The sequence below is a fragment of the Seriola lalandi genome, unplaced genomic scaffold (assembly GCF_002814215.2).
Source record: "Seriola lalandi dorsalis isolate HSWRI2012SDOR001 ecotype SW California unplaced genomic scaffold, Sedor1 jcf7180002054474, whole genome shotgun sequence".
NCBI lineage: Eukaryota > Metazoa > Chordata > Actinopteri > Carangiformes > Carangidae > Seriola > Seriola lalandi.
In genome coordinates this window covers 278,347-301,511 of record NW_019525027.1, presented here as the reverse complement: position 1 = coordinate 301,511, position 23,165 = coordinate 278,347, and the positions used below count along the sequence as shown (strand labels likewise).

The window sequence follows — 23,165 nt, the reverse complement described above, 5'->3', positions numbered from 1 at the left end:
TGTGTGTGGGGGGGGGGGTGTTAAGTCACAAGCACATTCGAAGGGATGAATCCAAGTCTTACTCAGATATGCCAGGAGCAAGGTTGAATTTTCTCATCTTTACAGTTGAAGGTAATCCCATACCAAGTAGACTGGCTAATTAACTGAGTATACAGCTCAGAGCCAACTGTATGGCTGTCGTGTTAGCAAGACAGATGCTACATTACAAGCAGAGGGGTGTGAGGATGTGTAATAGCTCTGTGCAGGAATATATAAAACAAGCCTGGGGTAGAGGTGGGCAGTATAACCCGAATAAACTTCACACCGGTGGAGATACGTGCCCTGATGTGGATTTGGCTACACCATTCATTCTGGTACAGAATGGATTTTAAATGTCACGTCAAAGTGCACGGCAAGCATGAGCTTACTGCATGTTGGCCAGCGAGCATACGCTTCTGTTTTACACTAAAACAAACGCACATTTGCATGCAAAGAAAAGGGCGGGTGAAGAAATGAAGTCAGACAGCACAATAGAGACAGGAGCAAACCATGAGGAAACATGTCAGCAAGCATGAAGGATGTTTGAGAATGTGCTCCAGCTGTGACACAAGCAGAGCTGGCACCAGTGTAAAGAGAAAAACCACAATGCAGACATTGTTGCCAGAGTGCCTGTCCTAAATGATGACACAAGTCAGCCGTGGAGAGACACGGTGAAAACACAGGATTCATGGTACACAAAACAGGCCCGCAACTATTTTACCCAAAAGAAAATGTGACTGTACAAAGACTTATACTGCAGCTGCTGAGAAAAAGTGAAGCAAACGACGCACGCACGCACACATACACACACACACACACACACCTGTGCAGTGTGTGCTATTAATTTCCACCAGGTATGAAACTCTATTAATACTTAATTGATCATAGCTTTAACGTCAGGTAATAAATTGCTACCATCCCGGAGTTTTGTCGTGCATTACAACCATATTCTATTGAAATTATGAGGAACATATATATTTATATATATATAACATGATATACGTCATGGTATTTTCATATTTAAAACACACTGTGATTCAAATTTCATGTCATATTGCCAGCCCTCATCTAGGAGAGAGATGAAAGTAGACGACTATACTGTCTCACAACAGGTCTGCCCACCTCATCTACCACCAGCCAGGCTAGCTCTCTCTCAACATCTCCCATGTCCCTCCCAGCCCCACTGGGGCCTCAATTAAAAACTCCTCTGATGTCTAGTAACTGACAGAGACTCCATCACTTCCACACATGCCTCTCCACTGAGAGTGGCATTAAGATGTTGGAGGCAGAGTGGACTATTGATTTTCTTTTTTTTTTTTTCTTCTGGTCGCTCCAATGCAGGCGGAACTTGGGTGCAATAATCAGTTTACAATGTTGTGTTGTCTCCATTTTTAATTGGCTTTTAAACAAGGGCTGCCTGCGAGATGCTGAGGATGTGTAGGAGACAATTATTAGTGACAGCTATCAGTACCAAAACAGACTATCTGGCTGCTTGATAATGCCAAGTGGAGGCAGAGTAACAAGGATAAATAGGTATGAAAGGACTAAATAGCCATTTAAAACACAGCGTACACATTTATCCTGCAAACCCAAACTTTACTCTACACTTGAGCTACTTTCTGTTCCTCTTAAAGCAATATTAATGATTTTTTTACAAGCTGTAAACACAACATTGACATATTACCACCTTATAAAGCTGTTGGTGCTGGTGAACGTAAAAACGGTTACCCAATACCTACACATTCCACATCCAGCAGACCCAGAGCAACATTAGCATTCATTTGTGGTTGTGTTTCTGGCCACCGGACAAATGTAAGTCTAATGTTCATTCTTCTTTTAGCTCTTTTCTTTTTCTCCGCCAGCCCCTGCCAGAAATATCTTGCTCTTTAGCTGCTAAATGCCCCACTGCTGACAAGGTAGTTGCTAGCACTGTCAGCCTGCCATACTGGTCAAGAAGCATACAGTGGGTTTATCAAAGCTTTTTCTTTTTTTTCTCTTTTTTTTAAACTGTCTCCTGCTGCAGCTGGAAATGATGACAGCAGTGAGACTGAACTGCCCAGTAGAGCATCAAAACAATGAGGTGACGGTTGCTAAAATGCTCCATAGAATTGAGGGCAACTGCACAGTCAGGTGTGATAATTCTGTGTTTTTTACTTCAAGTCGCTCCTTTCACATTACATTTACTCATTCAATCCACTGTCAATATAAAAATATTGATCAGTGCAGCTTTAAAGTGTGACACTGATCATACTTTGTCCGTGCATGCTGATAGTGGGATATTATTTTATGTATGTGATACAGTCCATAGATAAAACCATAAACAAGGCTCATTAACTCCCATTGTGCTTATTTCAATCAGGCTCAGTGCACCAAGAACAAGCTGCAGGTTGAAACTCTCTGCAGTTAGTCTGTGAAGTGCACACCTATTGCTGAAACAACTCCTGTGTTGCATCAGTATAGTGCGAAGTGGGTGAGAAATATCATCCAGGACATGAACTTTAACATGACACTTACTGAGCCATCTATTCAAGACATTCATTTAAGACAGGAACACACCCAGTAGTTGCACTAGCTTTTGTAAGAGTCATTTGCTTTTTGTCTCTTTAGATTGCTATGAAGCTGACAAAGCTAAACGGCTGCGACACTTAGTCCTTGTATTTATTGTGCTCTAGTTATAAAAATTGTCTTATCTGTTGCATAACTTTTTACAGTCACTGTTGATTTTGTTTAATCTTTTGGTTAGACTTTGACAAGTAATCCACACATTTTAAAGTATCAGTGTTTGTTTTTGAAGAAGCAAAGCCATAGTTCAAATCCACAAGAACAGTTGCTGCTTACATGATAACGTCTCTGAATACAAAATGACAGGATATAAGCTTAGCCCTATATCACAAAGCAATGCAAGTTCTATCCGAAACATTAAAGAACTGCCTGGACCTCTTCAAAGAGCCTAAGTTCTTAGTATGCTTCTCCCACTGCAGTATTACTAGGAGAATATATAATGACAGATTTTTTTAAAAGACATGTCTCTGTATGTCTTTGCCTAGGGCTCTCATTATAAAACAGCATTTCTCATTTTCCTCTGCTGCAGTCTTTGGTGGTTACTGGAGAGACAGATGAATATTCTCAAAGCACTCGAGCTAGGCCGGGCACAGACTTTGGAGCAGGTCAGCTCATTCCTGTTAGCTGCTCATCTCAAGAACAAAATCAAACCTCTTCATGTGATTATTTGCTTAGTTTGGATGCAAAAAAAGATAAACACCGTAGAAACCACATAGATGCTGCTTTCATAGGTCAGGTTTAGCAAGTGAATAACACCCTTAATGCTAGCAGGGGCATGGTGGTTTATTTGATTTTATTTCTCAGGGCAGATCCTTACTAACATAAGGCTTTGAACTTCTTCATCACTCATCAGCTACGGTCAAAGAAAAAACAGCGTTTAGATTAATTCAAAGCATTTTCAAGAATGTGATGTGCTTGGTGGTGGGAGGAGACAGGACAGGTGGGAGGAGAATGGCTTCCTTAAACGAAGAAAAGTCTAAAGCAAAACACAGATATGGTTAATACCATTCAATGCCAGTGTGTAACTCTGTTTGTGATTTATGATTTTAACTTAAACAAGCTCATTAGTAGCCTTGTAGGCCGACCATATTTTGCTAGAAGGATGACTTATAGGTTTGTTTCACACTGACATTTTTGCAGTCTCTTAACTCACTGCTAGCTTGAATAAATGACTGCAGTCTTCACGCTGGCAGTCCGTTCCATTGTCAGAGGAAATGATTTAAGTAGATATTTCAAAGATTTTAGGCTTTTAAACACTGAACCATCTTTACCATGTCCATTAAGGGCTCAGATGGATCAATACATACAGCTCCTCTTTAGTCAATTATTGAGTTTAAAACAAAGAACAGTTTTCTGACTGTGCTTTTGATTGACTGTGCTTGAAGTTCTTATAAAATACCTTATAAACCAAAATCACCACTCAAACTGGAGTGTATCATTATTTATTACTGAAATTACATTAATATGTAAAATTTATGTCACATTAACACTTTTTTTTTAATGCAGTCATTTTACAAAAGCAAAAAGCTACTTGGGGCTGTGCTTTGACAGTTCCTTTAGAAGAGTCCATAACAATGCCTCTAAGCTGTTCCAAAATCACTGTCAAGTACAGCTTCTCATGGCTTATTGCTTAAATATACTTTGTCTCCTTCCAGCACTTTTAAAATATGATATCTTGGACAGACTGAAAAAATGACTCTGTAAATCTCTCTCTCAGTGGAATATAGCTAATCACAGTCTCACAACTTGTGTGTAGCAAGTTATTTAGCCTGTGAAAATGCTCAGCCGCTGGCTGAGAGAGGAGTCAGGGACTATATGTTCATACCACCGTCCCACAAGGGTAGCACTTTTCCACACAACTAATACTTTGTGACTGAAATGAGGCTAGCTAATGCACAAATAAGGGTATTTATCTCCGTATTTACTATAAGATCTCTACACTGAGGGCTTAGAGCTATGTAAATAGATTCTGATGAAGTCTAACGGAGTCTTACACTGATGAAAAAAAAAAAAATTATTTCTGCCAAAAATGCTTGTTATTCCCTTCTGGCTGCAAAAGAAGAAAATGGGCAACGGGAAAGAGGTAGAGAGAGATGCAAGAAATAAAGGAAGTATGAAACAAATGGGACAGAACAACCCACAGGGCTGCAGGCTACTGTTAAGCTGTCACTGACCAAGGCATTAACCCTCTTGTGGAGCTCAGTGACTGGCGGAACAAGACTCTGTGGCTGCGCCCAGGTGTGATGTGAACCAGGCCACTGCTATGAACAGCATGCATGCTAAGCAAGCGTTCTCTGGGTAAATAAAAAACATTTTCACAATTTTACATTATATTCCTAATTTCAGTGTCCAAACTAGAGATGGGATGATTTTATCCTCCATCATGACAAAAACACTCACAATAAGTAGATTGTGGTGAATTTCCATCATTGGGATAAACTCCAGGTATAGCTAATGTTACTGCAAGTTAGAATTAGTTAACGTCGCAAGTAACTTTACACTTCTGGATTTTTACAGCAAATATTCAGATAGGACTTTACGCAAATGTTATCCAATCCAATCAACATTCTGAGTGATAGAATTTGTTAGAATGGACTCAGTGAAAAATAAACAAAAAGCATACAAACAGCAACATACAGCATCAGCATATCATTACAGCTTGTGCAAAAGTGAATAATAAAATAATGACAATAATGACAAAAAGAGTACTGTGCAACCTACAATAAAATAAACTGTGCAAAAAGAGGCTTATACGCACCAACCTCAAAGTACGCAATACATCTAAATGAAGCATTGGCATATTTCATATCAAAAGACATGATGCCATTTCAAATAGTTCAAAAGCCTGGCTTTTTAAAGCTGATGAACAAAGCTGTTCCTCTGTATAAAGGTGCCAACATGACAGTTCTTACCCAGAACAGAGGTACCATGAATGTACATCGAGCTGAAAGCTGACGTCTTCAGAAGGTTGGCAGAGGCCACTTGGTATGCTGCCACCGCTGACCCATCGACCAGCAGTGGGGTTGTGGGTGAACCATACATAAGCTTTATCATACATTATCTAACACCAGAGTGGAAACTAGAAACCAGCCACTTAGAGACCCTGCTCTTCATGCTGCTGATAACATCAATGAGTGGGAAAGCAATTAGTGTGCATCGCTACAGACAATGCTGCACATAAGCAAAAGGTTTTTTGAGAAGTTCTCTGACCTGTGGCTTGGTTGCTTTGGCCACAATTTAAACAAGGCCATCACAAAAGTCCTTAAGAACAAGTGTGACGAGGCTCCAAACCGAGCCTGCCGCAACCTTTAACCAGGGGTTCTCCAGGAGCTGGAAGAGAGAGAGCGATTTGAAGGCTAAGCAAGTAGCGCTGCTCCCACTGCAGTCACTGATCCACGATATCAATACTTGGTGGGGATCAACTTATGAGATATTGGAACAGTTCCTCAGCCAACAACAGGCAATCAGTGCAACTCTGGTGGGGAGGAAATCAGGATCTCTGGAGAAAACAGAGCTCCTGGTGCAGAACAGTAAAGACTGGCAACAGAGATGAAGTGGATGATGAAGGGTGAACTTGACTCGAGCTATTCTAAGGAAGTATGTAGTAAGTTTCACTGAGATGCTGAAGAAGAGCACCGCAACAAGGCATCAGAAAGGAGGAGAAGAGGAGAGTACACCTGACACTTCTTCAGGTGAGATGAAATGATGATGAGATTTAGATTACTTATCCCCATGGGAAGGGGGAGGAGTTATTTTGTAAACTGCTGTAAGGTAAGTTATGTAATGTAAGGTAAAGTGATTTCAGTATGTTATAAAGCCTTTTTTTAAGAGTTTCAATCATATTTGAATGATTATTGTGATAATATTGTGTAAAATCACATATAATCGTGCAATTATTTTGGCCAGGAAAATTGTGAGATGAAATTTTCACGTCCCATGTCTCATCCAAACTACTTTGAAACACTGAGACATGATTTAAGTAAGTCACATCGATGGCAAATATGTCCAATGCATAATATACACTCAGCTTAATAGCACACATACCACAACATGGAGGATTATTACCTCTCCCAGCAATAAGCTCCTAACACTCAGTACACTGTATTGTTCTTTCTTCAGTTACACAATAGACCCCTATGGCCCCAATGCACCTAAATGACAGAGAGACCTTGAAGCAAATGTAAAATTTAGTTTGTCCTCTTACCGTCCCTGTAAATCACATTTTGACACTATTACGATGGACATTGCTGTTGTCTTTGAAGCTGCCGTCCTCTTGCTTTAAAATATTTGATAAATAACAAGAAAATACTAGAAGAAACATTATTTAAGACATTCTTGCAGAATCAATGGCAGATTTACAATGTAGAGGATTACAACTTGAATCCTATTTTACTCTGTAACCTTGACAGCTTCTTTCCCTGCTTTGGAGTACCGGCACTAATTCTTCTCGTGGTACACAATACAAAACAGGACACACTTACTTTCATCTCTGGATGTAAGTCATCACTCTGCTGAAGCAGCACATTTTTCAAACCTATAACCATTTACATCATCGGGCCCCCACTATGTCATCACATTATGTCACGTGGTCCTATTGAGATGCAGTGAAATATTGAAATCCAAGGACATCAGTTGTCAGCGTGCCTGCTGTGTTACAATGACAATTTGTGGGATCCTGAACAGGAAAAAACATTGAAAATGAGACACCTCTTTTAAGAGTATACAGTACATAGTGCAGAAAACGTGTAATATAATTTATATCATAATTGAATTTTCTCCATCTCCAGTTTACATAACAAGGTTCGTATAACTAATATTTGACTGACTTTGGATGATAAATGGTGTTTATGATATAGTCAAGGAATACTTAACATTTTGGGAAACTTATTAAAGATTATTTGCCCTCTCACTGAGAGAATATTGATTATATTCTGATTTCTGTATGGTCAAAGTAAGTCTACAGGTAAGCTTCAGTTTTTTACCACAACAAAATAAAAATGTTTAATTATTGAGCTTTGGAAATGCTCTTAAATAGATTTTGTTGGCTTTGGGCAAACGCAGACTAGCTGCTTCGCCCTTTATCCAGTCTCTGACCACCAGCTGGCCATAGCCTTATTGTATATTTAATGGACAGACATTGTTTTAAATAATATTAGTGTTAAAATTGTTCAATTTTTACTCCATTTCCAAACATCCGTCTTCAGTTAAGCTGAATTTCTTTGTTTCACAACATAGCCATTGTACTCTCACACACTTTCAGCAGTATCACCCTGTTTGGATTGCTTAACCCCTCTAACAACCACATCAGGAAAACGACCCAACATTACAAATGGCATCACTCTTCATCTGGTAGAATAAGTGGCTGAAAGCATCCAGAGAGATACATTATAGATATGACAGACCCTTGCGGTGTGGGTCACTGAGCTGTCTCTGCCGTTGACAGAGAGTTGCACTTACTGCGGCAACACACACGAGGAGGGCAAGTGATGAAATTAAACACAGTTGACAATATTAATAAGGTAAGAGGAGCAAGTTTGTTTCCTCATAGATAGTTTGTCTGTAATGAGCTGCAAGTTGTCAGGCTCTGGGGAGACAGACGTGGCTACGGAGTCCGAGCCTGCGGGAAGATATTAATGCAACCTGAAGGGGATGTGAGTCATTGCAAGCTGCTGTCCATTCAAACTGGTATCATAAGGAGCACGGCTGCAGCGTGGCTTAATCACAGTCATTACTGTGATATTTGAAACTGGGGTTGAAATAAAGGGCTCTGTAATAGGTGCGTTTCTCATCACGCAGTGAGTCAGTGAGTGCTTACGTAGTTTCAAGTCGAGCTGTCAGTACAGAGGGAGGTGAGCGAGTTGAACACCATACCCGCTCGAAACTCCTCTCCTTTGGGACACAGCCACACTCAGTCCGTTCTTAACTTCCATTTCACACTTGGTAATCAATTACTAGTCTCTAGAGCTATCGAAGAAAAGAGCCACCTATCCCGAGAATAAGCTAAATCTCTCAACGCCTCCTAATTGAAAACACATTATAGCGCTAGACAATGCTCTTTGTGTGTAGCCAGCCACTAATTTGGACTGTTTGCATGCACAGAACAAAGCAATTTACTGAGGTTTGCAAACATCCTTTGCAGGACAATAATTCATGGTGTTATCAGGTGCAGAGTTTAAACATCAAATAAACGGGCTGAATAATTAAATAACCAAACTTTGAAGGCGTGCCCAGCCATTTGTTGGTGGCTATTCTCCCAGTGACTCTGAAAAGCTGAAACTAATATGATTTCATATCGTGAAGCCAAGACTGATGCCAGACCTCCCGAAACCAATCCCTCTTACAGGATTTAGAGGGAGCTGTGTGAAATGTACACTGCAGGGCCCCACCGGTCCCAATGATAGTCCTTGCTGTGAGTCCAAATCAAAATGAACCCGATCAATAACAAAAGAGGGCTTTTGTGCATTTACTGCCATCATAAATACAGTGTCCTGAAAAGGAAAGCGAGGGAGGACAGAGAGAGACAGGTTTCTACCAGGCTGGGGACAGACATAAAGATGTCAGACTGCTGTTTGTGGGATGGTGGCGGGAGGTGGGGGGGGAGGGGGAGGGGGAGAGAGGGTGTTACACTGCCATGATATGATGGTTTTGAAAAAAAAAAATGGGACACTGTTTTTGATCACACCCATACCAACACGCGGAAGACAGGAATAAACTCAAGGTGTACGCAGGTAGACAAACACAAACCGTAAGCATATATGCACATATGTACTCTGCATGCACACGCACAGACTGATGACCTTTTCTAACAGAACAAATACATATTAAAGAGGACTACTCACTGTCCAGGAGGAAATACTATATCAATATAGCTTTTAATTGTGTCAAAAAATAAGTATATAAGTATATATAAGTATTTTGACACCTGAACAGGACAAAAAAAGCCTAAAAAGTCAAGATGGCAGAGAGGAGGCTGGAATAAAGGATATAAATCCCAGCACAAAAGAGAGGAGCTCATTTTATCTTTCTGATTGTACCATTCTAAAAGAGCAGCACACAGACCAGAGACTGCCCACAACTGAATCCAGCCAAACAATCCCTCAGAGCCGCTAACAGTAAGACTGGGAGCATGACAAATAACTTTGCCCAGGCCATAATACAGGGATAAAATTTCCTATACTGAAGGCCCAGAAGAGGACGTTCAAACGTCTCACAGTACTGACAGCGGCAAGTGGCCCGAGTTAATAATCCTGATAGGAATTAATGTGCTTACAATGGTGCCATTGCTGCCCACCTGAATTTATTTTAGATTGCCTACATTACTTCATCTGTCTATTCGGTTGTTTTCCCTGGCTGGGCTCCTGATAAGACAGAGCACGCATTCAGCAAGAGAAAGAAAGCCTGTTTGTGCACTGGACACTAATTAATACAGTGCTCCGTCGGGAAAGTTGCCTGCTTGCTGCTCTACTGACAACAAATTCATTTATACTGCTGTTTTCTGCTTCTCAGAAGGCTCTGTTAATTGCATTTAAATTAGTCCTCATTCAGCAGAGAACAAGGACAGGCACAGTGGTTTGTTATAGAAGCTGGAAGCAAAAACATGATTTTTGGACAACATATTACCCCCAAAGTTGATTGACAGAGCTTTTGATAGAAGATCCTACCAGAGAAAGGCGCAAAACATGCTTGTAAAATACTTCAAGAATAATCTCAATTATTGTAAATTCACCACAACAGTTGCTCTAATGAGAGAACCTTTGAACCAGCAGATCTCTGCATTTTTCTGTTTGGCCCTTTGGCAACGCTAGCTCAGAAATGCTTTTACTCTGATTTAACACACAAAAATGTTGCAAACTGTCACACAATATGTTCAGAGGTTCTGTTGAAAAAAACACAATTTATGAGACAATATTCTGAGAAAACACTCACTGGGGGGACTTCTTAGAAACAATATTAGAATGAGCACTTCATGGCTCGAGTAAGCACGGCAGGTAGCTGTTTAGATGACAATGTGCTGTCAGGATCAAGCTCTGAAGACATAATAACATAGTCAAGTAAAAGGAGCAAGCTGGCACATGTCTAATGAAGAAGAAAAAAAAAACTGCATGATGAATAGCTTGATGCTCTCACAGACCACCTACAATTACCACCTGTGTTAGATTCCATCTCCAGGATAAAGGTCAATGTTTATATACCAATTAAAGATGTTTTTTAACCTTGATTTATCCAGTGAAGGTTGGTTTAGCCCGCCTGTGCTTCCCAATCATGCAGTAACAAATGCTCTCCTTGGGGATATATGTCCCACAAAAACAGTATTGTACCAGGAGTAGAATAAGCCGTCTTAGAAAAGAGAATCTGAAGGGTCCCGGGGAAACTGAGAGGATCTGACTGCACACTGAGGAAATGTGTGATGTGTATGAATGTGATCTAGAAGACATGGGTGAAAAGTACAGTGTATTTCTCATTTATTCCTGCACAAGGGAGTAGACGTGGAATAAGCGACCACGTGTTTCTGCACAGACACCTTACATGAAGTTGATGGAATACTCTTAACAGAGTGTGTGGACTCCAGTAGATTCAGGGGAGATTAATACTAACAGCAAAGAAGGCCAGGGTGAGGGTCCATGACGGTTGGTTAAAAACCCATCTGACAAAAAAGGACACGGTAATGTGGATGCACAAAAAATAAATCTTTGCCCAAACAGTTTCATCCAGTCATGCCACCTATAGGCAAGAAAAAACACACTTGCAGTTCAAACTTGCAGGTGCAGACACTTTGATGTTGCCACCTATGGGCAAAGAAAGAAATAGTTTCACAGTTTTTCCCCGTTTTCTTTAGTTTGTGATTGTGTGTGTTTTGTTCTGAGTGTCCTTGTGTGTCCTTTGTCCTCCTTGACTATCTTACAGATTAAAGGAGGGGGATCCTAACCAGACTTATTTGTTTGTTTTTGGCCACTATAGAGTTATGTGATTGGACAAATATATTGGCGATTGGTGATTGGTTAAGTCAACTGTGGGTTGTTTTTTTAGGGATGATTTCGGGCTGGTGGATTGGGGGTTGTTCAGTAGTAGCTGAGGGGCTGCTGCTCTCAGTGATAGCCTAGTGTTTTCAGTAAGATGGTGTATTCGCAAATGTAAATTGGAAGTGTTAGAATCTTTTACCAGAACTATATGTTCACAAAGATAGCAAATTTATTCATTTAGGCCTTTCGGCTAGGCGGCTGCATCTGGTTTAAAACCAAAATAATCTCAACTAGGTGATTTTTTTTTTTTTCTTATTGTTTTTTTTTAAATTCTTTTTCCAACAATCTCTCCCATGGTTGCATCTGCTGAAAATGGCAGTGGGGACTCCCCCTTGCCTCACCCCTTGCACTGCCACCAATTACGCAGATATATCCTAATTGCCGGTTGTTGGACTGATGGTGGCAGGTTGTAAAATTTCAACATATCGTCCAACCCTAAACCACTATAATCATTTCTTTGGTCCATATACTAGCCGTGATGAGATTACTTCCCAACACGAGCATGTGAGTATTGTTTTAAAGGGAAACTCCACTGATGTGCCACATGAAATTCTGTTTACAGGCTTTGTGAAGTGTGAAGAGCTGTGCGAAGTCCAATAAATTGCCCCAAGTTTGAAAATGAAAAAATCTGGGAGTGTGTAGAAAAGAAGTGAGCTTACCAGACCTCTGTAGCCGGCTCCTTATCTCTGCTTGAGGCTATATTAGCTGCTACAAGCATAACATATCAAAATCTCTGACAAAACTTTTGCCAGTCAAGTTGCATTGTGGGTAAGGTAGGGCACAAGTTTTGACAATTAAGAAGAATGCATTGAATGAAAAAGACATTCTCTAATAATTAAATTCAATTTGTCCTATATCTTAGCTAACATTTGGTCTTGTGGACTAACAAATACGCTTTTATACATTTGTCCTAAGTGGTAAAACTGAAGCAAGTTTGGACTTTCTAAAACGTGCAACCACTTGTATGTCTTTGGAATGGCTGATGAAATAACAAGCATGCCCTGGAAACCCACACAAACATGGGGCAAGCATGCTAATGTCCCACAGACAGGACTGAGACTGGGACGCAAATCTGGGATCCTCTTACTGTGAAGCAACAGTGCTAACCACTGAGCCACTGTGCTGCCCAGTGAAAGCTAGAGAATGCCAGCTAGATAGTAAAATTCAGCAGAAAGTGTTCTACACCACGTGGGGTGATCTCCCTCCCCGTCAGCGAGTTCATCTCCTGCCTGTCAGGCCGTAGTGCCACAACTCTGAGCTCAGCAAACGTTTTCGTCTCCATCTTGCTTCCTGTCATCCACTTCTCACCCCTCCTAACCCTGTCTCCCTAGCTCCCTCTCTCTATCTTCCTGCCTCATCTCTCTATCTCCTTCTTTTCCCCTTTCGATCTATCTCCATCCGCACACTGTTCACTGTAAATGCTGTGCCAGCAGAGTGATGCCGGGGAAATGGCGCCATCCTCATTGAGAGAGCAAGCAGACGGAGTGGGGGTGGTGCTGGAAGGGGTGTTCAGTGACAGGCCCTGAAACCCAGCCATCAGACTACACACTGCAATCACACAGCTCCAGTAGATGGGATACATAGCTAAAGCTCCACATTCAGAAAAGGATCAGTAAAAAATGATAGGATATAGACTCTTGATCCCCCAAAACTCCAAAAACATTATTCTTTTTGAGGACAACAAAGTGGACAAAATAGGCTGGAAGTGTGAGACAGTGCAAGCCATCAAGACAGGCGGAGGGGGAGGAGGAGGAAGAGGAGGAGCCGGTACACAAGCACACTGGCCAGGCAAGCACACAGGCCACGGTTCATTTGAGGACTGAAGCTGCTCCTTTCCATCATTCGACTGTTCATTAATACCAGCTGTTCCTATGGGTCTCCCCGCAACTAAGCCCTGCTACACTCTGCAGAATCTATCAATATCCCAGCAACACAACAACACTGCCTGCTCCACAGCTCGGCTGAAAAACTGACCAGCACTCCGCAGGGCATGTGTTTACAAAAATAACCGTCTCTGAGATGCCTGATAATAGTGTGATTGTGCCGTGTGCATATGTTGTTGACAGTGTGGATGTTGCTGGTGAGGTAGCTAAATTGGTGGTGACTATAAAAGAGGCAAGATTAACATGGGTGACTTAACACCGACTCTCAAAGTGCAGCTCATGCCAGCCCACATGGTGCTCCACTCAGTGTGGGTAAAGGGTTCATTTTCTCAAAATTAACCTTGTCAAACTCCTGTTCTGCCTGGGGGAGATTTGTATTACTATTGTAATTTTTCAATCAGAGATTGGGGAGAGTGTGAAATTTTAACATGCTTGTTCACTCTCTACCCACCCCTCCACCCCCCCAATCCCCATCCCCCATCCCCCATCTCTCTCTCTTTACTTACTCTCCTATTTCTTACTCAGTTTTTTTTTCCACTCTCATAGTCCATTTAGAATTTTAAGCAGATTTCACCCATTCTTATAATAGGATTCTCCACTGCCTGAGTTTGGTGTGCGGTGTGTATACAGCAAGCAAGTGTGTTCGCTATATCAACTCAAGCTCGGCACACTCCACACTCTGCTACTCCAGCAGAAGAGTTCTGCTAGGTCAAAATTAATTACAGAAGCTGTTAAGCACACACCAGCTGTTGTAAACAAATGCAAATACATTTTCATTTCAAACAAGCCTCCTTGTATCGCAGCACACAAAATACTGTAAATCTTCTGTGTGTTTACCAACAACTTGGGCCATCATCAAGCTGTGCTGGTGCTCCTGCTGAGAAATTACTCTTATTCACGTATACCCTGTTGCTGAAAATCACGATCACCACCGTTTTAATTAAGGGTCTTCCTCAGTTTATTAGTGGATTTGCTTCTGTTGCTGTCTCTCTTTCAGTCTTTACTGCATCACACGTCAACAACACCAGTGCTCTTTAGCTGGGCTTCTTTTTTCAGTCTGTTTTGCCCTTGGTTGTTTTCTTTGTCTGGGTCTGTTAAGACTGATTCCTTCTTTTTTTTGAGCTTGGGAAACAGCAGCACAATGACACTGTGACTAAAGAAAATGACAATGAAAGCCTATAAAATTGCTCAAATATTATATTTAATCCTTCCAGTAGCTTCCTCCTTTAACTCAGGTACGTTGAACAGTTGTGTAAGCAAGGGTGCACCTGGGAGGGTTTGTGCCACTCATATTTGTGCAACCGATTTGAATCATAGATGAGTGAATGAAATTTATACGTAAAGTGTTCACTCAAATGGCACCAACAGAGGGTGCATGCTCAGCTAGGAGGCAACAACAGGTCTCAAGTCAAACACAAAGAGGTTGTCGGTGATGACGCTAGCTAACAGTCAACAACCTCTCTCTATACTGATGACAAATCACCACCACCATTGAAATTTAAAGATTTTCACATTCACATCAGGGAACCAACCTGTAGTTACAAGGTATGTATGGTTTTAAACTCAATGGTACAGAAGAAAAGGAAAGTAAAACAATGGAAATGACATTGTCAGTGTTGCACATCACCTCTCTTGAAAAAAGTTTTTTTTTTTAAAAATGCATGACAATCTCAGTCACCAATCCAGATGACTATATCTTTTTTTTTTTTTCAAAGTGAGCATCTCCTTTTTAGAGGGGAAGTAAAGAAGACAAAAAAACTGACTTGAAAGGCAATAAAACGATCATATCTGTTTCAACCAAACCTGAAATAGTGCATCAATCCAGCAAAGGGAGAGGGGTTATAGCAGCCTCAGACTATTTTAACACTGTTACCTCACAGTCGTATTTCATTCTCACCATGTGTTTAATACCTTTCCACTCCCCCAATGGTCCGTCTGACCGGTTATCTGTGCTGTTTTGAAAGTGGCCAACCAAACCGTTATAAAGGCCACCCTCCCTCAGCTGTCCAGCAAGCCTGCCCTGCCAATCGGCCATCCTGTTTCCAGACAGCACAGTCATTTCCCAGCCCAGTGGAGCAGCACTCCCTGACCTCTGCCTCGACCTCCGCCTCAACAGCCCCAGCTCCAGCACCAGCTCCAGCTCAGAGAGCAGACTCGGGCCACCTCTACTTATTTATGAGCCATTTTACACAGTGCTGCTCCCATTAGAGACCCAGCCTTGGCCCACCTTACACGGCACTCTCCTTGCACTTAACACATAGAGTACACCAGCAGGGCCAGGGGGGACATGGGCAGTGGTTGGGTTGAGGAAACCATTAGATCTATCATATAGGTACTGTCACACACACAGCTCAAGATTTCATCAAACAATCAGAGAAAGGCAAACATATCAATCTCCTTCTTGGTTAGCAAACATTTCCTGCAGAGAGTCACTCGAAGACCAATCACTCCATCTTGCCCAATCTTTTATTACTGTATTACCTTTTGAAATATGTGATGAATAACTATTTGACTTTTTCCTCTGGGAAATAATCACCCACTGATCTCATTTAATGATCCACAAGAACTAATGGGTTATGCTTATTGGACCATAATTGGACATTTCATTATTTCTCATTCATTTCTTTGGAGCTGAACTGTTTCCCTACGCAGGAAACAAAGAGACTTGGAAAGACAAAGAAAAAAGTCTTTATGGCATAAAATTCAAATGACAGATTGATTCACAAAAGCATGCAAGACTTTAATGAGAAACTCTGCGTAGGCATGACTGAAAACAAGATTAGTCTTTGCTGGTAACATTCAAGCACTGCAGGAAGCCAGTGAATATTAGTTTGTTTAGTTTGTACTAGAATGAAGGTGACAATATCGACTGAGAGACCTAGAAGCTATTTATAAAGGGAGATGAAGACCCACACCCACCTGTGATTGTGACAAAGGCGTAGCCATCCTCGCCCAGCAGCGGGTTGATCAGTCTGCAGCTGTAGGTACTATTGGGCTCCAGCACGACTGTCAGCACGCTGGTCATGGTGAACAGCCCTTCCTCATTGGCCACCAATGAAGTGGTGATATTGTCCGTCAGGTTGCGACCGCCTCCATCCTGCCATATGACACCCGCCTCAGGAAAACCACCGTAGGCCTCGCAAGTCAGGGCCACCTCATCGCCTGGCCGCAGGTTGGATTCAGGCTCCAAAGTCACCACAGGCTTGGAGTAGGGGGCTAAGAGAGAGAGGAGTTGTACACAGAAAGAAGAGGAGGGGGTGGGTGAGGAATGGGAGAGGGGAACAGCAGATACATACTGAATTTAGCTAGATTCTCTGCAGTGAGAGTCACCCTGGGAACTGTTTGACATGATTCCCATTAAATTCTTAATTATGTTTAGGGAGCTTAGCATAACACAGTGCTTACGATCCCACAGACACAGACAGCATCTGTGTCACATCCTGATGCTGCATCCCTACACTCTAACGCCGCTCTCTCTAGAGAGCCAAAGCACTGAGCCACTCCCAGAAAGGAAATACGGTGCCAGCCGGGAGGCGGAGGTGGGCAGGCCTGGGAGAAAACTGGCAAGCGCAGAGATTTGGGACGACTCAGCCTATGGCGTGGAAAAGAGTGCAGACTGGTGGAGGTGAGCGGTGAATCGTCAGACGAGGCTGACATCACGCTCCTCCAATCCCCGAAGCTAGAACACGAGTACAGAGGTGGCGAAGAAAGAGGCTGCTGTATTCCCAGAACCAATCAACGCACAGCAAACAATGGGGTGGAGCTGAGGGCGAGATGAAATAAGTTTGACTGAGCTGTGTTTTTTTGGGGGGTTTTTTTGGGGGTTTTATTTTAAAAGTGGACTCTCAACACAAAGGCAGATTTAGCGTGGTACGCACTAACTTTCCCAGCTGTCCATTTGACTGACAGGCAGACTTCCATCGAGTGCTCATTTCATTTTCTTCCAGCACAGCATGAAGGAAGTCTACAATGTTAACTATAAATGCTGGCTAAAAATAGAACATCTATAAATCTAATGCATAAAACTGAGCCAATTTGTCACTGTTGGAGACATTGTTTTTCCTCTCCCAGGCCAGGAGAAAAAAAAAAAATGTTATTCATTAACTCCGCCTAATGCACATCCATCCTTGGAGAATACAGAAACAACCTCACAACAGACACAGAAACGTGAGAAGGAAGGAAAGGCACACAGTATCATTATAAATAAATAAAAGGCCCTCAGCTGTGAAGGTGGGCAATGTAGTCACACAGCAGAGAAGGTGTTAGTGATGGCTGATTGACCGTAACAACAACTAATAATCAAAGTCAGCAGATATTGACCATGACAGAGACCACAATCAGCGCTTCTTGACCAGAGACACTCCTCAGCATCCCTCAGGAAACTGTTTATCACCTGTTCACGTCTTGTGAGAAGAAACAATCCTAAATCACAGTCTACGTTAGTAAATGTACGATACATTTTATTGCATACTATTAGTGTATACGTGTGCATAAGCACTGGGGTCAAATCAATTCAGCATTTATTCATTATCTAGTCATCACACTGAACATACTGCAGATTACTGTATACTACATACAGAATCATTAAAACAGCATTTATTTAATTTGTTTAGTTGTTGGGAAATTTAAAATAAAAATCTTGTACTCTAAAATGGGGGGAAAGTCAGGAATAATACGCCAACTTTACAGATGAAGATTCTTTTACTGATCATCAGCAGTACTATTCTGTCTGTGGAAACAGTTGCGCAAAGCCTGAGATACAGACTGGGGGCATGCAGTTTGAAACGTGGGCATTTATCAGGCAGGAAAAGTCTAACAAAAGATGCGATTAGGCTGCATAGTGAGGAATGCAGGATTCAGAATTTTTGGAGCCTGAGTCATAATAGAGACTAAAAGTCAGGATGCCTCAGCCTCTCTGCTTCTTAAATTTTGACCCCTTTTTTTGGGGGTTTTAAACCCGTTCCCTGAAGATCCTCCATCTTAATGAGAGTGCAGTACTACATTGCTTACAACATTGAGTAACCCTTTAACATAAAAGGAAACTAATCTGAAAAAAATATACACATTTAAGGCTGCTACTAAGATTTAGGTTTTTATCAGTAAATCTCTCTAACAGTCCATGTGTGTGTTCATCTGTTTGTGTCTACATGTGTCATGGGCGTCACAGCTTGACTCACCGGCCACCTGCAGCAGCAAAGCAGCACTGCCATAGTCTTGCACCCTGACAAAGCAGGTGTAGCTGCCTTCATCAGCCACCCCCACCCTGCTCAGCAGGAGCGAGGCGTTGCCAAGGCCCAGCTGGGTGGGGAACAGGCTGGTACGGTTGGCGAAGCTCTCGGCCTGGTCCGTCAGCTGGTCGTGTCCCTCCCTGTACCCGTGCACACTGCGTTTGGTGTCTGTCAGCTGCCAGAAGACGCTCAGATCAGACAGGTTGAAGGGACTGGCGTGGCTGAAGGAGCAGTTGAGTATGGCATCTCTGCCGTGCAGCGCCACCACTGGCTGCTCCGGGACTTGCACTTCCATCACAGCTAAAAGAGAGGAGGCGGGACATATTAGTGATGTCAATCAATAGAAAAAAAATGTATTTATTTTATTATTATTTTATCTAGAGTGGTGTTTTGCTGTATGTTAGAGGATGTCAGGTTAACTGTCATCCACAGAAACATACAGTAAATACATTTGCAAAATCTTCATTTGCAGAATCCTTTGCTGTGTCAATCTATTCTATGCCAAACATAACCCATTTGTCACCTAGTAAGACTAAAATAGACTATAAACAGTATTAGTAAATACTATTTGGCCCAGGTTTCATATAAACATACAGTATTCACTGAATCACAGCATTAATTCAGTGTGCTGTGTTCAAACGTGACAGACCGACACCTACTCAAATTTGAATGTCTTTGAAAAAAAAAAAAAAAATCAATGCAGCATTTAGAAATACATGCTGTTACTGCTTCAGGAACATCCACTTTGTTTGACGAGATGCAGGCAAGAGGGAAGAAGAGGAGGGATCTGGAGGTAAGCATTAGGACTTTGTTTGTGTTCCTATAGGCTTTGCCTCCTGGCGATGGCTCAGTGCACTGAAACTCAGAGATGGAAGCAACAACATCTGTACAGCTTTAGCTAAATCGTTAGTTAAATCTAAAGAAAATCTGGCGGGGGGTGGGGGGCGTGGGGGGTAACTCCAGAGAAAGTCTTCAGTGTGTGTTTTCTACTCAAAAGCATCAGTGCCTATGCATTCATGTCTGTGTGTGTGTGTATGTGTACTGTTTGTCTAGACTAGGCCAAGAGCAAAGAGTACACTGCATAATCATTCTGGATTAGTAGCCATCTCAGACAGTCCAGAGTACATCCATAGTATTCTCAAGAGTCAGCATTCTCCATTGATCCCTGTCTGCTGTTATACAACTCAGAGACACTCATCAGCATCACAGGGGAGGAGAAAAAAAAAAAAAAAAAAAAAGCCACTCGACCCCTGGAGCAACACACTCTACATTATGCTCAGCCTCTCTAATTGTTATAATCACAGTGGCATTTTAGCTTCCTCACCCCTTTTTGAGCTCCGTCTATCAAAACAGCCAACATCAATGTTGAATCACTTTTCTATGAAGGAGATTTGACTGCTGCAGAGGTGCAATAATCACTTTCCCTGTTAACAATAAACATGTCTTTCATCTGAGGGGGGTTCATGTATGGATGAGTATTGCTAAGTCAAGGCAGACCTATTTTCAATCATATTCAGCCAATCCCGGCAAGGTACCCTCTCCACATCACACCCCCTCTGACCTGCTCATCTGTAGGAACAGTGCCACCTACTGCCCCAGCTCACAAGTGCAGAGCAGGGAGACAGGAAAATTCACAGACTGCTGCCAATGCAATATGCAATACTCTATGTGTACCTGGCTGTTGGGGCCTGGGTTGCTCATGAAAAGATTTACAGAGTGAATAACCAAATGCTTACAAGTAATGGACACTTAGAATGAGAAAAAAAAAATATATAAATAATGAGATAAAATGTTTTCATCCTCCAGTATTGCATCAAATAAAGATATAAAAAGGGAAACATCAGGCAAAACTGGCGATTTTGCTCTAACAGTTCATTGGTTGGCGTTACCAATTCTGATATGGAGCAAATTGAAGTCTCTATACCAACCAAGTGCCAGGCACACAACAATGCTTTGACCCCCATGGTGAAAACGGCAGAGGGTTTATTTTTCCTTAACTGTGATTACAGAAGCTGTGCTGTTGCTGTGGGGGTTTTCTATCACACCATATTCTGCCCGCATTCACCCAGCAGGGCGACAGCATGGCACACAATACAAAAGAGTTACCAGGGCAATGCATGGCAAAGCGAGGCTGTATTGTGCCACCATCAGTAGGGATAAGCGAGTAAATTTCTGGAGTGTGTATTTTGGCTGTCTTCGGAGGTGGCCCAACCTTTGTGGTAATGAATAGGTCGCTGTTGTTTTTTTGTAGGAGTGGAGGGTCAGTGACAGCCCTCTCCGAGACCGTGCATGTTGAAGGAGGAGGAGAGAGAGCAATTAAATCACTCCCCGAGCAGCCTGGGATGACTCACACCACTGAGTTCATACAGGAAGGGGGATGGGAGAGAGGGAAACAAAAGAGAGAGGAAGACAGGCCGGCGTCTAGCTCACGCTTAAAGATAATATCTGGAAACAAGCCAAAGGAAGAGGCTGTGGTGGAGCCTTACACACTAATCCCTCAACATGGACCAAAGCCATGTCAGAGAGGAGACAGAGATAGAAACTCCCCTTTCCCATTCTACATCTCTGCCTCTCTCTACATCTTTCGCTCACTGCAGTGACCTACCACTCGCTCCGAGGCCCTGGGAGGATGCAGCTCTACACAGGGACCTTGTGCAGAATAACCAACCCGCTCTTGGAGAGGGAACACAAGGGGAGCGTTTTGCATTGCATTGAGGGGAGGGAACCAGACAGGAGAGGAGGGCAAGCTAGGCCGGCTGTCTGACGTCATGGAAAACGCACATCTGATGTCCTGTTCGTCAGAGGTGAAATTCCACGAGCCAAAGCGAATCACTGCACACTTAGCTGTTTTTGATCTGCTGCTGCTTACAACAAACAGCATGTTCTGTACAGTAGCTGACTGTTTGATCATCTCTCCTCAGGTCTGCTCTCGACATGAAAAAAATTGTATTCTCCAAAGAGACAAGAGTAAGTAGTAGAGGTTAAGATTTGAACATAAGTGGTCTTTGGTGAGAGGGCAGGGCCACGCCTTGTAGCCGGGCCCGTGGTGTCCTCTCGGGGGGTAAGTGCGGATCTCGCCTCTCCCTTCTCCCTCTCGATAAAGAGGTGCTCAGAAGTCGTAGAGGGCAGGCTGGGAGACGTCAGGCTGTGGGGATTTACACACTGCACTTTGTGTTTATGGGCCTCAGCTCTGTTGAGTGCCTGCGAGACAGAGACGGGCACTTTCACAGCCGACATGAAATAAACTCATTATAGTCTTTGCGAGCGCTGGCAACGGGCCCCCGCTTTGCAGCGAGGCACGGGGCTGGCTAAAAAAGGCTGCAAGTGATCTTCATACTGCTCTCCACTCTACTTTCAAGACGACTCGCCACCTTGTCACTATCAACACCTCCTTCTGTCCTGCTTTTCCTCATGTGTGCAATGCATTGGTGCTGCTGGATTTGCTTGTACCCGGTACAAGTGAACTGATGTTAGCTAGGCACATGAGGTGAGCATGGAGGCTGAGCGTGAGACTGAGAGACAGCGTGGGATGCGAGCTGACAGCAAATAGGAGGATCACAGTTTTTATAGGTAGGGCGCATGCAGGGTGATGAGTGAGGCTGTTGGTAAATAAAATCCAGTGATAGCTTACATCCCCACTGGCAGATACAGATAGATAGAGCGCTCATGCACACATCCACATGCACTTACAGATACAGCATGTGCACAAAATCAGATAAGTGGACTAGAATTATTAGCCCGCAACAGTCAGTCTAGCTCACATCTGACTGTGATGTGCAGACTGATTAAAATGAATCATAGCTGCGTTGGTTTTACAATTAAACAAACTCAAATGTAATCTAGAAAAAGAATACAAACAAGAGCGCATCTTGCATCTCCCACAACCACCTGTGCTCTTGGAGGCGAAAAGATATAATTCTAAAGAGGAAAAAACATTGCTCATCCCTGGTGGATCTTTTTAAAATATAATCTATTTCAGATTACAATCATATTTGGACAGATTACTTACTTACTATTGTGTACTTCAGATATACAGTGCAAATCTATACTACCAGCATACACTCTGCAGCATCACAATGTTAGTGTATGCTGGATGGCTGCGGTCGCTACACGAAGCAGGGTACATTTCAAAAAGAGGAGAAGTCAGTGCATCCTTAACAAGTACACTTACACCTTAACCTATAACAGGTCTTCAAGGCATACATAGTAAGATAACACATCATGAAAGCAACAGGTGTAATAATATTAATAATGGCTTCATTCCATTTAAAAGTGATAGCAGGGCACTGGTATTGTGGCACAGCTTACTGGGACATTAATGAAATGGAGGAGGAATCAGATTCCTCTGAGGTCTATACACCGAGCACGTTTTAATTATGGTAACTTAACTTTATTAATGTTGAGAAAAAGGTAAGAAAACCTTTTTGTTATAGACATTTTTTAAACGTAGAAGT

At 42.4% G+C, this 23,165-nt stretch overlaps 1 protein-coding gene across 4 annotated transcripts in view; it reads right to left on the bottom strand.

Annotated features, from left to right (window-relative positions):
• Positions 1-23,165, bottom strand: part of cd276 (CD276 molecule) — a 64,674-nt gene that overhangs the window by 28,388 nt on the left and 13,121 nt on the right. For all 4 annotated transcript variants that reach the window (XM_023412026.2, XM_023412025.2, XM_023412024.2 and 1 more), the window contains 2 exons: positions 18,661-19,011; positions 16,403-16,699 (listed from right to left, as the gene is read on the bottom strand). In XM_023412026.2, the coding sequence (XP_023267794.1) occupies positions 16,403-16,699; positions 18,661-19,011 (648 nt within the window). The remainder of the gene's footprint in view (positions 1-16,402; positions 16,700-18,660; positions 19,012-23,165) is intronic.